A 15,761-nucleotide genomic window follows, 5' to 3' on the forward strand; every position below is an offset into this window, starting at 1 on the left:
GTGTATGGAGCTAAGGTCCGGCTGCCAGCAGCGCTGCAAACTACTGATTGCTGGGGGGAGAGTGTCGGACCCCACTGATCTTATATTAATGATCTTCCCAGAGAATAGCTCACTTGTATAAAAGTAGTTTAAAACCTCTTTAACTTTACAGTATTATGAAAATCTCCATCACATGATCTCTGCGTCTAAAGCTTTTAGTAAAAGCCAAGCTGTCAATAAAAGCAAGTAGAGCGTGCACCATGACATTACCACACTGGAAAAAAAATAACGCAGCGGATTAATTTCATCCACCTCATCATGGTCCATGTATTCTGTATAGGACAGAGACTCACAGACACTGCCCTATTATAAGGAATTGTCTGACCTGAACCTATTAGGGAATTCTGTGTTAATTAATGGAGGTTACTCTGTTCAAAACCCTCAACCCTCAACTTGAGCAGAAAGAGGTGAAGATGGCATCTCCGTGTCTGCAGGACCCATCATTATAGGAACAGTCCAATCATTTTGAAAAGGTGCGATGTAAAGCTTCATTTCTACAGTTATGACGCTACATGGGAATAAAACACTGCCTGTGGATTATCATCACTAGTGACAGCCTCTATGAAGGTCCTCTCCGCTCTGCTCCAGTCTGTTAATGTTAGCGTGCAGGACCTCTCTGCTCTACTCCAGTCTGTCATTGTTAGCGTGCAGGTCCTCTCCGTTCTACTCCAGTCTATCATTGTTAGCGTGCATGCCCTCTCCGCTCTGCTCCAGTCTGTCATTGTTAGCGTGCAGGTCCTCTCCGCTCTGCTCCAGTCTGTCATTGTTAGCGTGCAGGTCCTCTCCGCTCTGCTCCAGTCTGTCATTGTTAGCGTGCAGGTCCTCTCCGCTCTACTCCAGTCTATCATTGTTAGCGTGCAGATCCTCTCCGCTCTGCTCCAGTCTGTCATGGTTAGCGTGCAGGTCCTCTCCGCTCTGCTCCAGTCTGTCATTGTTCGCGTGCAGGTCCTCTCCGCTCTGCTCCAGTCTATCATTGTCAGCGTGCAGGTCCTCTCCGCTCTACTCCAGTCTATCATTGTTAGCGTGCAGATCCTCTCCGCTCTGCTCCAGTCTGTCATTGTTAGCGTGCAGGTCCTCTCCGCTCTGCTCCAGTCTGTCATTGTTAGCGTGCAGGTCCTCTCCGCTGTACTCCAGTCTATCATTGTTAGCGTGCAGATCCTCTCCGCTCTGCTCCAGTCTGTCATTGTTAGCGTGCAGATCCTCTCCGCTCTGCTCCAGTCTGTCATTGTTAGCGTGCAGGTCCTCTCCGCTCTACTCCAGTCTATCATTGTCAGCGTGCAGGTCCTCTCCGCTCTACTCCAGTCTATCATTGTTAGCGTGCAGATCCTCTCCGCTCTGCTCCAGTCTGTCATTGTTAGCGTGCAGGTCCTCTCCGCTCTGCTCCAGTCTGTCATTGTTAGCGTGCAGGTCCTCTCCGCTCTACTCCAGTCTATCATTGTTAGCGTGCAGATCCTCTCCGCTCTGCTCCAGTCTGTCATGGTTAGCGTGCAGGTCCTCTCCGCTCTGCTCCAGTCTGTCATGGTTAGCGTGCAGGTCCTCTCCGCTCTGCTCCAGTCTGTCATTGTTAGCGTGCAGGTCCTCTCCGCTGTACTCCAGTCTATCATTGTTAGCGTGCAGATCCTCTCCGCTCTGCTCCAGTCTGTCATTGTTAGCGTGCAGATCCTCTCCGCTCTGCTCCAGTCTGTCATTGTTAGCGTGCAGGTCCTCTCCGCTCTGCTCCAGTCTGTCATTGTTAGCGTGCAGGTCCTCTCCGCTCTGCTCCAGTCTGTCACGGTTAGGCCCTGTGCGCACACTGCGGATTTACCGCGGATTCTGCCGCAGAATTGCTGCAGAAAATGTGTCTAACATTGCTGCAGTCATTCCCCAGTAAATCCTATGGGTTTTAAAAAATGCTGTGCACACACTGCGTTTTTTTTTATACCCACGGATTTACCCGCGGATCTTCCGCTGCGGAATTAATGAGCATGTCACTTCTTTTCTACAGGCGGTTTTTGCCATAGATAATGGTAAAAATCCACGGGAACCAACCTGCGGAAAATCCATGGTAAATCCACAGAAAATCCGCGTTTTTTTTACCGCGGGTGCGGGTTTCTTTAAGAGGGTCTGTTTTTTTCTTAAGAAATAGTCACTATCTAGTGCGCACATAGCTTTAAGGGTGCTTTACACGCTGCAACATCGCTATCGATATATCGTCGGAGTTACGGTGTTTGTGACGCACATCCGGCGTCATTAGCGACATCGCAGCATGTGACAGCTAGGAGCGACGATCAACGATCAACGATTGAAAAAAAATGGCAAAAATTGTTGATCGTTGACACGTCGCTCTTAATCATAATGTCGTTGGTGTTTTATTCCGCAGGTTGTTCGTCGTTCCTGCGGCACCACACATCGCTGTGTGTGACACCGCAGTAACGACGAACATCATCCTACCTGCGCCCACCGGAAAGGAGGAAGGAAGGAGGTGGGCGGCATGTTCCGGCCGCTCATTTCCTCCCCCCCTCTTCTATTGGGCAACCGTTTTGTGACGCCACTGTGACACCGAACGCACCTCCCCCTTGAAGGAGGGATTGTTCGGCGGTCACAGCAACGTCGCTGAACAGGTATGTGCTTGTGACACTGCCGTAGCGATATCGTTTGCTACGGCAGCGATCACCACATGTCACACGAACGACGGGGGCGGGTGCTATCGCTCGCGACATCGCTAGCAATCGCTAGCGATGTCGCAGCATGTAGAGCACCCTTTAGACTGCAGGCCTTCTCTGCTCTGCTCCAGTCTATCATTGTTAGCGTGCAGGCCCTTTCCGCTCTGCTCCAGTCTATCATTGTTAGCGTGCAGGCCCTTTCCGCTCTGCTCCAGTCTATCATTGTTAGCATGCAGGCCCTCTCCGCTCTGCTCCAGTCTATCATTGTTAGTGTGCAGGCCCTTTCCGCTCTGCTCCAGTCTATCATTGTTAGCATGCAGGCCCTCTCCGCTCTGCTCCAGTCTATCATTGTTAGCATGCAGGCCCTCTCCGCTCTGCTCCAGTCTATCATTGTTAGTGTGCAGGCCCTCTCCGTTCTGTTCCAGTCTATCATTGTTAGCGTGCAGGCCCTTTCCGCTTTGCTTCAGTCTATCATTGTTAGCGTGCAGGCCCTCTCCGCTCCCGTCTGTCTTTGGTAGACTGCAGGCCCTCCCTGCTTGCCTCTAGTCTGTGATTATTGCCCTCTGCCCCACACAAACATGGGGAGAACATACAAACTCCTTGCCGATATTGCCCTTAGTGGGATTTAAACCCAGGACTCCAAAGCAACAGTGCTAACCACTGAGCTAACCCTAAAGAGTACAACAGCAACACAGTCTCCTCTCTGCACAGAAAATGCGTGCCTACTCAGCCTGAGCATAAATGTGTATGGTGACAGCTGGAAAGTTATTTCCACAGCAATTCTTAGATCTAAAGCCAAATGTGTATGGAAGCCACTTACTCCTCTCTCCTCATACAGGACACATGCATGCTCTGTTAAATTGATCGTGCATGCAGGTGGCGAGAGATAGCTGTCAGCTGAATGAGCATTTGACCAACAGAAACATCCATCTGATGTGCATAAGCCCCTGACAAGTGCAGAACACAGCTCCGATCTCAACGTAGCCCACGTTAGTTGCTGTCTGTGCCTACTGGTCCGGTCTACCAACCAAGACATCTCAAAATATCCCATATGAAGATCTAATTGTATTGTAGGGATTCCCAGATCAAGGACGACCCCTGACATGTTGGAAGCTTGGCCAATATATTGACTAAACCCTCATATTTTTATACATCTTTTTTTATTGCACATTTTTCCATTTTTATGCAGGGTGTAGCTGGACCTTTAAGTGTTAGCAGGGTGAATTGGGGTCCTTGTGGGGTGCACTTATATAGTGCTGGGCAGCCCGCCTGCTGTAACAGTACAGGGGTCACTAATAGGCTGTATCCGCATGCACCTGTGTGACCGGTGCCCTATACAAGCTTCATCTGTGTATCTATACAATACGAGGCAATGACCCCCTCCATGAACGGCAGGTGTGAGCGGTTGTTTCATCAGTATTTTGCACCTTTGCTGCCCCCGCCTTTATCATGGGGGCTGCAGCAGCCTGCGCTACATTAGTATTATAACCTGGTTTGCCTGTTTTCTGTGTTTTTTTTTTTGTTTTTTTATTTCCTTCACATGAAAACGTAATCTAATGATAACTCACATCTTTTATTGATTAGGATACAAGGGGCATTAATAGTGAATCTTACTGTAACAGATAATCTCCTCCATATTCAGAGGCCCATACCAGCAAGTAAAGGGTGAACAGCGACACCCAGTGGACAGTAGGTAGAATGCACATAATGTAAGTCACAGGGAAGGGATTTGATGGTGATCTGTAACATTCACCATTGATTTTATTTTGTTCCCTTTATAATCATACATATCTACAAACATATACTGTACATTACTGTAACAGTGGTCTGACCGCTTCCAGATAAACAGCTCTGAGAATATTGTAAAATAATAAAAAAGTTAACACTCACTTTACCTATTCCTTGCCAATTCAGTGTCACTGATACCCAGGTGCCCAGCTGGTCTCTGTACGTCCTGATCCATCTGGGCATGGATGTGACTACTGCAGCCAATCATTGTCCCCAGCTGGTCTGTGTACTTCCTGTTCCATCTGGGCAGAGATGTGACTGCTGCAGCCAATCATTGTCCCCAGCTGGTCTGTGTACTTCCTGCTCCATCTGGGCAGAGATGTGACTGCTGCAGCCAATCATTGTCCCCAGCTGGTCTGTGTACTTCCTGCTCCATCTGGGCAGAGATGTGACTGCTGCAGCCAATCATTGTCCCCAGCTAGTCTTTGTACTTCCTGCTCCATCTGGATGGAGATGTGACTGCTGCAGCCAATCATGGAGATGTGACTCCTGCAGCCAATCATTGTCCCCAGCTAGTCTTTGTACTTCCTGCTCCATCTGGATGGAGATGTGACTGCTGCAGCCAATCATGGAGATGTGACTCCTGCAGCCAATCATTGTCCCCAGCTAGTCTTTGTACTTCCTGCTCCATCTGGATGGAGATGTGACTGCTGCAGCCAATCATGGAGATGTGACTCCTGCAGCCAATCATTGTCCCCAGCTGGTCTCTGTTCTTCCTGCTCCATCTGGGCAGAGATGTGACTGCTGCAGCCAATCATTGTCCCCAGCTGTGACCAACACTTCACAGATACAGTGCTATTTGCAAGCACATGTCCCTCAGGACCAAGCAAAAAGTAGAGTTGATTTGGTACTTCTTACTTGGTCCATTCGGAGTTATGTACTAAATTATGTGAATGAGGGCTTCAGTATATGTACATGTTGTGGCCAGCTAACTGCGTATTAGGGGGATACAACAATGGCTACCTGCCTTTAATGAGCTTTAGTCAAGAAATCATAATATCAGGTGTGGAGAAAATTACCCATAGACTTAGCAATGTCACAGAGTCTGAGCTGTCCCGCATTCAGACACCGCAGCAGACTCCCCACAATCACTGCCACCACTGCAGATAGGGAGAACAGTAGTGAGGGCCTGGTGATACCACGAGCACAGGATCACTGCACCCAGAATTACCGAGTAAAGAGTATCTGGAACCACAATGATGTCCACGCAGTGATACCCCTACAGTACTGCACTATTATCTAGCCTGGTATGGCTCTGTACTCTGCTAACAGAAACATATAAATGACGGCCAGTCAGGAGCCTGGCAGGTGCAGCCATCTTGCCCTGTGGCAACCTGGATATTGAAAGGATGGAGACATACATTGTACGTAGTCGTACTTGCCAACACTGAGACAAAGACTGAGAAGTTTCAGGAAAATGGGGAGACGTCCTAGATGAGTTATGAAGCCTCCCAGGAACGCACAAAGCTCCGGCACATAATCTGGCCCATGTTTTTATTTCTTCGTTGTGATACCGATCCTCAGCGCTCAGGCCACAATCACCGGTAGCACAGCGTATCGATGGGGAATGTGGCGGGATTTGTGAATAAATCGCATATTCATGTCAATAAGTGGAAATCTCTTGGAGAACAGTTTAGAAAATGATCATGTATGGCCTCAAGTGAGCCAAGAATGATGTCCTCTATGTAAGGCAAAGGTAACATATGAGTGGTATCGTATACCAGGGATCATTGATGGCCTTGGTGAATTCTGGTTGTCATGAGACTGGAGAATTGGGCTAACAAGCTCTTTATGGCTCTTAAGCCGTATACATAGGTAATTCAGCTACAGCACATGGGGCGAAGAGGAAACACATGGTGCTGCTGCAGTTTTGGGATCTGCAACATTATTTGGGGTCTGAAGATGTTTATGTCATAGACATATGTGATGGCAACACGCCTGTATGAACACCTTCACATTTATTGATTGCCCTTCTTTGCTGGTCCTGTTGCGTGCTGTTCCGGCATTTACGTCGCACTCCTGTTCCACTTTCTCCAGTGCTCACTTCATCTTTGAACTTTTGTCACCATAACATACACATTAAAAATACAACTACAGTATCACCCATACGTAAACATTGATAGCACCTACCCGGTCTGAGGACTTGATACCACAGAGTTTTTCTGGCCTGGGGGAAGTGTCTGAAGACGGCTACCTGTTACTGCAGCAGAAGGTTTTCCTGAGGGTATACCTGAATGATACATAAAAAAACGTAAAAGAATAGAGCTGAGCAAGAAGATCCGCAGCCACCATGTCAGTAGTGTCTGGACCTGATCCCTGTGAACCTCCTCCGGCATCTCTTCTCATTGGTAAGCTTGGTGTGACGCATGGAGACCACGTCTCAGAATCTGAAGATGTGAGAAGAGCTGGTGATGCCGGTAGGTAGGAGGGCTTTGTGTGACCCTGATTCCAGCCATGTGTTTCTTACTGGGCTTCCTCCTGTTATATTGATAAAATCACAGTTTCTCTTCTACAGATCAGTCTTCTCACTTACGAGCTGTGTATAACTCAATCCCTACTATTGATTAACAGCTTTCTCCATACACTAAGCATAGACAGAAAGCTGCAATCAGTGGTGAGGGATGGGGAGAGGTGGAGCTCCTAAATATGAAGGGCTGCAAGGCACGAGCTCACCATTGAGAGTACTAGCAGAGCTGCAGCAGATAGAGTTGTATTGTATCAAAACTACAGCAAGTAGCCCAGTAAGTGACACATCAATGGAATCCCGGCCTCTGCCCCTACCTGCGCTCATGCTCAGCTTCAACTTGGTGACAGATTCCCTTTAAGACTTCATTAGGTTACCCCAACTTGTTATCCTAGAGAGTATATAGACGTATTACCACTGATACAAAAAGGTACCAGCATTTCATGTATGCATACCAGGAGGAAAATAAGACATTTGTGTAACCTCATTATGCAGCATAAATATAAAACATAGGGGAATTTACTAAGACGGAAATGTCACACTCCGGTATGTGTCCAGAGCACAATGTAGAGACAGGAGACACATCAGTGTCACAGAGGCCAATGATTGATTGGCTCTCAGTGACAGAAACAAAATTAAAATTTTGTAGTTGTGATACCTTTTAATGGCTAACTAAAATAAAAATAAAATATGATGTTATAAAGCAAGATTTCGAGACATCTCAGGTCTCTTCATCAGGCATGGTATGACAAAATATCTGAAGAAACACAAATATATACACAAAACAGGGCAGAGCGATGCATAGTAAAAGGACATTTAAATAAACAAACACTGAGCTTGGAAAGTGAATCCTTAATTAGCTTTGATTAGTGGTGTGAGAGTTTTGTTGTCCCAATATCCATGTAGGATCAGAGGTCTGGTCAGTCTCTGGAATAGACTCCTCAGATTTTGTAATGAGTCATAAATCCTTCTGAGAGGTTGAGTCCTGTGTCCACAGAGTTAATTTACAGAGTTTAACTCAGTGGACACAGGACTCAAAAACTGAGGAGTCTGCTCCTGGGGGCTGAGCTGGGGGCGGGTGCAGTAAAACTCACCGAGCTCCAGCCAATGGCCAGTGCTGCAGCTGCACTGACATAGCTGGATTTCAGTGCTTCAGCCATTTTCAATGGCTGAAACATTACACTGGCTGTGATTGGCTGAGCGGCGTTCGTCAGCCAATCACAGCCTCCGTAGGTCCGGGAAAGACACACCACCCCTCCTGAGGTCAGGTACAAGTCCTCTCCTTCCCGAATCTACAGTTTTTGAAAACCGATCGCGGTGCCCGGGGCTCCGGGGCCGTGATTTCGCCATGACGGATGTATCCGTCATGGGTCTTTAAGTACCAGGGCACCATGACGGCTAGATCCGTCAAAGGTTGTGAAGGGGTTAAAAGCTATGACAACTACAAAATTTTAAATTTTGTTTCTCTCACTGAGAGCAATCAATCATTTTTCAATTGGCTAATACGGTACCAAAACCTTTTTTTTTTAACTAAAAACAGAGGCCAATGTCATGTATGGCAGAGCTGTTCTCCCAAAATCAACTGACCTGTTTATACAGAGAATCAGTAGGAGCCTAAAGGGCAAATTAAGTTATTTGTCCAATGCTACCTAATGATAAAAAAACAAGCGCAAATGAGAACTATGTAGACTGGTGTCATTACAGTCTACATGAGGCTGCGGCTTAGACCCCGGGCACAGGGTTGCCACCTGTCAGACACTTTCCTGACATCATAATGGTAGAACTGTGCGCGGCTCTGACTATATCACACACAACACACTATACATAAAGCGTCATACCTGAGGATGGTTTACCCAAGCTCGGTGGTTGGGGTAAGCGGGAATTTGTTGTAGCCATGGAGGCAGGGGAATTCGTCTTCTTCAGTGATGGGGGCTTGTACTGCACGTAAATACACATACAACACAATGAACACATCATTTATTTACTTCACTCACTTATATTAGCGCCATTAATTCCACAGCGTTTACAGACATGATCATCACTGTCCCCATTGAGGGTCACAATCTGCACTCCCTATCAGTGTCTTTGCGTGGGTTTCCTCCGGGTCCTCCGGTTTCTCCACACTCCAAACACGGGGAGAACGTACAAACTACTTGAAGATGTTGTCTTTGGGGGCTGTTGAACCCAAGACCGCAGCGCTCCAAGACTGCAGTGCTAACCACTGAGCTACCATGGAGTACTAACCACTGTGCAGGTAATAAGATCAGGGTTGCTGTGCATCCAGAAATCAGTGCTACACGTGACAGCAGCTCATTTTCAACAAGAATGATGGCCCAATTTACCAAAGTGATTAAGCCAGAATTCTGACGTTAATTGCTTTGAAAAGTTGCTACATTTCTGTGCAATGTAGAGAGTTTTGCTATTTTTATGCCAGTTTCGCCAAGCTCCAGAAAAAAAAAAAAACAGGGAGCCTGGGCTCGACACCCCATCTCGTCTAATTCAGGACACGCTGGGGCGTTCCTCATGCCAGAAATCCTACTCCAGTGTGTGATGAAGCGCCTGGAAGCGCACACCACTCGTCAGACACTCCGGATTCATTAAGAGCCTGGTAACCAATCAAGAGCATCTGTCTGCACCGCATCAGGACCACCGCTGGACTAGATCATAGATTCTTTGTGATCGGCAAGATCCCTACCTGAAGTCATTGAATAGGAACTATGGAAGTAACTACTGAAGGACAGCAGACAGAAAACTGGAAGAAATATACTGTTTTTAGCAATCAGACTATCGCAGGCTGCTGCACCATGTGAATGAGAACCTAGAAGAACAACATGACAAATAATGTAGTGCATTAGTGTACCTGATCTGCTTCTGTTTCAATGTCTTTACCAGATCTGTCATGGATAGGGGTACACCATGTCACAGTGGGATCGCTTTTACGCTTTTTTAGATCAAAATAGTACTAAGTACCCTATATTATTACTGTTTACTTACTGCAGGGTATACAGTATGTATCAGTTGTATTGACACGCAGTCACCACTAGAGGGAGCAATGCACATTGCTTTTCTAGTGAGGTCATCCATAAACGGTATACTGCTCACGGCAGACCTATACATGCACTGATCTCAGCTATAGCCTTTGTACTGCATGTACTTATATTGCACCTTTGGGTATATTTTTTTCTCCAACTGAATGCATGTATTCCACGCTAAAAATAATTTTTGCAATTGTACGTCATTACAAAAATGTCTTCTTTTTATTCCTTAGCCTCTGTGTTGCAATGTCTATTGCTGACTGCAAAATGAGCTAGCTGAGAATCTGTCAGTGAGCGCTCTATGACAGGGACTTTTTTATCTGCCTTTTTTGTAGTTCCTTAACCCTCTTCATGACTTACATGTACGGTGCAAGTCAGAAGCAGGTATATGGAGCGGACTCATGGGGTGAGCCTGCCCCATACTGGGGAAGAGATGGCTGTCTACTACAGCCAGGGCATGCCTCTAACTATTGGTAACCTGCTAGATCCTGTTAGCAAACTCTGACAGCGGGATTTAACATGTGCTGGCATGCGGCTGAGCGATTGTAAGAGTTAGGCCGAGGCCAAACAGGGATTTGTGCGGGTCCTCACATGACACTCGGCTCTCGCTCGCAACGGGATCTGTGGTCTAATCGTGCGATCAGATCACAGTTGCGCGGAGGGGGGGGGCCGACACTGCAGAAGGGAGCGCCAGCACTGCGAAAGGGAGCGCCAGCACTGCGAAAGGGAGCGCCAGCACTGCGAAAGGGAGCGCCAGCACTGCGAAAGGGAGCGCCAGCACTGCGAAAGGGAGCGCCAGCACTGCGAAAGGGAGCGCCAGCACTGCGAAAGGGAGCGCCAGCACTGCGAAAGGGAGCGCCAGCACTGCGAAAGGGAGCGCCAGCACTGCGAAAGGGAGCGCCAGCACTGCGAAAGGGAGGGCCAGCACTGCGAAAGGGAGGGCCAGCACTGCGAAAGGGAGGGCCAGCACTGCGAAAGGGAGCGCCAGCACTGCGAAAGGGAGCGCCAGCACTGCGAAAGGGAGCGCCAGCACTGCGAAAGGGAGCGCCAGCACTGCTGAGGAGTGGGAGGGATTTATCTCCCTATCTCCTCCTTTGGCGGCTGATGCGAGAATCGCACTGCTCTCATGTTACACTGATGTAGCGCGAGAGCAGTGCAATGTTTCTCTCGCCCCATAGACTTGTATGGTTGCGAGTTAAACACGATCGCATTGCACCCACAGCATGCTGCGACTATTTTCTCGGTCCGATTAGAGCTGAAAAATTGAGTAATATTGGTCAGATTGGAATGCGATTTTTTATCGCATTCCACTCGCACCATTTTTCTCACCGTGAGTCCTAGGCCTAATTGTGCAATGGTGCGTTCGTGACGTTATCAAGGGTCGCCAATGGGTTGATATGTCAGCAGGGGGTCTGCTGAAAACCTTTGTGCTTGTCAATATAGCCTGTGGCCAGGCTTCAAAGGAGACAGTGGTTTTCCCTAGCAGCAATGCTGTGGTATAGTCTCTGGAATTGCTGTATACAGCACAAGTGATTGGACGATCGCAGCTTCATGTCCCCTAAAAGGACTATTAAGAACAGTAAACATAAAAAAACAGATGTTTTTAAAAAAAAAAAAAAAAAATAATATATGAAAAAAACACCCTATAAAAAGTTTGAATCTCCCTTATTTTCCCCCATTAAAAATAAAGAAAATTAAATTAAAGAAATACACTTGGTATCGCCGCGCTCAGAAAAGTCCAATGTACCAAAAAATAAAAACAATTAACCCTATAAGCAAAGAATTTAGTTTTTTTGACTGCTGTAATACCAAAAAATGCTTTAACAGATCAAAACATCACATTTTTGTAAACTTCAGATTTTTTTCACCACTAGAATGAAAAAAAAAAAAACGGACATGTTTGATATCACCGGAGGAGGAAGCACTGACAGCGCTTCCTTTACAGAATACATAAGTGTTCAGAGCTGTGTATACAGTGATCGGGAAGGCAGAGACAGTAATAAACCTTCTCTGCATTCTGTACGGAGAGTCTGGCTGTGTCCAGCTACTGCAGCTGCATGATCTTGTGCAAGAAGGATGTGTTAGAACGTTCGTACAAACTAAAGAGCGGACCGCCTGGATGTTTAAAGTCTATGGGCCGTCAAGACGAAGTTAAATTAGCACCGATACAGAAGGTGCTACCTTCAGTGCAAAATCCACACCTGTGGTCCCTGTACTATCTTGGATCTGTTCACATTTACGTTGTGGCTTCGAATACAATTGTATATACAATTGTTTATCAGATCCATTCTGAGATGGACAGTAGGTAACTCGGAAAGAGCTGTCGACATGAAGTACTGTAGGTGCCATTGTGCTCGGCTGGGGTCACAATGGACAATAACCAGTGGAAAATCACGTGCCATGCTGGGCCCCCCGAAGAAGCCCACGTGAAACACGCATTGGGGTCCTGGAGGTGCATCCCTCCACAGACAAAGAGTGATTATGGTGTTCTTCTATAGGCGGCTAAATACACTTTGCAGGACTATACATATGCACTTAGATTGGGTTAAGTACTTACAGCATGGCACGTGATTGCCCACTGGTTATTATAGATTTGTAGTGCATGACTGGACTACCCTTCTCTTCTGTGTGCAATATCTACAATTTGTCTGCTATTTTGCATTGGCACTTTATACCCACCTCCTATAAATTAGTCTGTCTGGGTGTGCCTTCTCTTCTGTTATCCTCATCAGCACTATTTTTTAATTTTTATCTTGTACTAGCTGTAGTACCCTGCATTGCCCGGGATAGTAACTGTCTCTCTCTCAGTCTTTGTCTTTCTGTGTCTGTCTCTCTCTCAGTCTTTGTCTTTCTGTGTCTGTCTCTCTCTCAGTCTTTGTCTTTCTGTGTCTGTCTCTCTCTCAGTCTTTGTCTTTCTGTGTCTGTCTCTCTCTCAGTCTTTGTCTTTCTGTGTCTGTCTGTCTGTCTGTCTATGTCTCCTTCCCCGCCTGTCTCTCTCTCTCTCTCCGCCTGTCTGTCTCTCTCTCTCCGCCTGTCTCTCTCTCTCTCCGCCTGTCTCTCTCTCTCCGCCTGTCTCTCTCTCTCCGCCTGTCTCTCTCTCTCCGCCTGTCTCTCTCTCTCTCCGCCTGTCTCTCTCTCTCTCCGCCTGTCAAATTCAAATTCAAATTCAAATTCAAATATGCTTTATTGGCAGGACCAAAATGCAGTTAGTGTTGCCAAAGCAAGAGTAATACAGTAAGTAAGGTGGGAGGGGATCAGGGTTATGGGGAGTTGGGAGGCACAATTTGGGCTCTGACAGTCCATTTAGGGGTCTTAGGTTCCCCTCAGCTTATGACATGTGGTGACATATTGGGCGGCGATCTCCACCATTGATTCCTCTTCCCCCAGTAGGTTGCGGAGTTTCATGTCCTCATCCATGGATGGAAAGCCCGGGCTATGGGTGGTAAATTTCTGGAAGTGGGAGGCCCTCACTGCTGAGTATTTGTCACAGTGCAGTAGGAAATGCGTCTCGTCCTCCAGAGCCCCCTGCTGGCAGTGGTGGCACAGTCTGTTCTCTCGCGGCTTGTATGTCTGTCGGTGCCGCCCTGTTTCCACCTCTAGGCTGTGGGCACTCAGTCTGTACAGACTCAGGGTCTGCCTGTCTTTGGGGTGGCGTAGCCTTTCCAGATATGGGGCCAGAGTGTAGTCCCTCCGCAGTGACCGGTAGATGGTGAGTTTCTGGGAGTTCTCTAATTCACTCTTCCAGTCCTCTATGTATTGCATCTTGCGGCTCTCTGAGATCTCTTTTATTTGGGCTTTTGTCAGGGTGTGTTGCTGACTTTGGTTGCCGCAGTTCTTGGCTTGCTCTGGGCTCCGGCTCAGCAGGGCTTTATGATGGTAGGAGCTGGGGTTGCTGTTCTGTATGTGCGCCTGGTGTGATAGCGCCCTCTTGTGTATAGTGAACCATAAGGGGAATCGGCCCAGCTCTGCCCGACAGGCTATGTTTGAGGTGCTGCGATGGACTTGGAGGAGATATTTACAGAACTCCATGTGGAAGACTTCGGTAGGGCTGGAATCCCACTTTGTGTGGTCTGGGTAGGTGTCTCTCTCTCTCTCTCCGCCTGTCTCTCTCTCTCTCCGCCTGTCTCTCTCTCTCTCCGCCTGTCTCTCTCTCTCTCCGCCTGTCTCTCTCTCTCTCCGCCTGTCTCTCTCTCTCTCCGCCTGTCTCTCTCTCTCCGCCTGTCTCTCTCTCTCCGCCTGTCTCTCTCTCTCCGCCTGTCTCTCTCTCTCCGCCTGTCTCTCTCTCTCTCTCCGCCTGTCTCTCTCTCTCCGCCTGTCTCTCTCTCTCCGCCTGTCTCTCTCTCTCCGCCTGTCTCTCTCTCTCTCTCTCCGCCTGTCTCTCTCTCTCTCTCTCCGCCTGTCTCTCTCTCTCTCTCCGCCTGTCTCTCTCTCTCTCTCCGCCTGTCTCTCTCTCTCCGCCTGTCTCTCTCTCTCCGCCTGTCTCTCTCTCTCTCCGCCTGTCTCTCTCTCTCTCCGCCTGTCTCTCTCTCTCTCCGCCTGTCTCTCTCTCTCTCCGCCTGTCTCTCTCTCTCTCCGCCTGTCTCTCTCTCTCTCCGCCTGTCTCTCTCTCTCTCCGCCTGTCTCTCTCTCTCTCCGCCTGTCTCTCTCTCTCTCCGCCTGTCTCTCTCTCTCCGCCTGTCTCTCTCTCTCCGCCTGTCTCTCTCTCTCCGCCTGTCTCTCTCTCTCCGCCTGTCTCTCTCTCTCCGCCTGTCTCTCTCTCTCCGCCTGTCTCTCTCTCTCCGCCTGTCTCTCTCTCTCCGCCTGTCTCTCTCTCTCCGCCTGTCTCTCTCTCTCTCTCTCCGCCTGTCTCTCTCTCTCTCTCTCCGCCTGTCTCTCTCTCTCCGCCTGTCTCTCTCTCTCTCTCTCCGCCTGTCTCTCTCTCTCTCTCTCCGCCTGTCTCTCTCTCTCTCTCCGCCTGTCTCTCTCTCTCCGCCTGTCTCTCTCTCTCCGCCTGTCTCTCTCTCTCTCCGCCTGTCTCTCTCTCTCTCCGCCTGTCTCTCTCTCTCTCCGCCTGTCTCTCTCTCTCTCCGCCTGTCTCTCTCTCTCCGCCTGTCTCTCTCTCTCCGCCTGTCTCTCTCTCTCTCCGCCTGTCTCTCTCTCTCTCCGCCTGTCTCTCTCTCTCTCCGCCTGTCTCTCTCTCTCTCCGCCTGTCTCTCTCTCTCTCCGCCTGTCTCTCTCTCTCTCCGCCTGTCTCTCTCTCTCTCCGCCTGTCTCTCTCTCCGCCTGTCTCTCTCTCTCCGCCTGTCTCTCTCTCTCCGCCTGTCTCTCTCTCCGCCTGTCTCTCTCTCTCCGCCTGTCTCTCTCTCTCCGCCTGTCTCTCTCTCTCCGCCTGTCTCTCTCTCTCCGCCTGTCTCTCTCTCTCCGCCTGTCTCTCTCTCTCCGCCTGTCTCTCTCTCTCCGCCTGTCTCTCTCTCTCTCTCTCCGCCTGTCTCTCTCTCTCTCTCTCCGCCTGTCTCTCTCTCTCCGCCTGTCTCTCTCTCTCTCTCTCCGCCTGTCTCTCTCTCTCCGCCTGTCTCTCTCTCTCCGCCTGTCTCTCTCTCTCCGCCTGTCTCTCTCTCTCCGCCTGTCTCTCTCTCTCCGCCTGTCTCTCTCTCTCCGCCTGTCTGTCTCTCTCTCTCCGCCTGTCTGTCTGTCTCTCTCCGCCTGTCTGTCTGTCTCTCTCCGCCTGTCTGTCTGTCTCTCTCCGCCTGTCTGTCTGTCTCTCTCCGCCTGTCTGTCTGTCTCTCTCCGCCTGTCTGTCTGTCTCTCTCCGCC

At 48.8% G+C, this 15,761-nt stretch overlaps 1 protein-coding gene across 1 annotated transcript in view; it reads right to left on the reverse strand.

The window, feature by feature from the left end:
• The window catches only part of ZC2HC1A (zinc finger C2HC-type containing 1A), an 88,947-nt gene that overhangs the window by 15,743 nt on the left and 57,443 nt on the right, over window positions 1-15,761 (reverse strand). The window contains exons 6-7 of the mRNA XM_075353153.1: window positions 8,772-8,871; window positions 6,600-6,699 (exon numbers count right to left, since the gene is read on the reverse strand). Of these exons, the coding sequence (XP_075209268.1) occupies window positions 6,600-6,699; window positions 8,772-8,871 (200 nt within the window). The remainder of the gene's footprint in view (window positions 1-6,599; window positions 6,700-8,771; window positions 8,872-15,761) is intronic.

Source organism: Anomaloglossus baeobatrachus, chromosome 6 (assembly GCF_048569485.1).
Source record: "Anomaloglossus baeobatrachus isolate aAnoBae1 chromosome 6, aAnoBae1.hap1, whole genome shotgun sequence".
Taxonomy (NCBI): Eukaryota; Metazoa; Chordata; class Amphibia; order Anura; family Aromobatidae; genus Anomaloglossus; species Anomaloglossus baeobatrachus.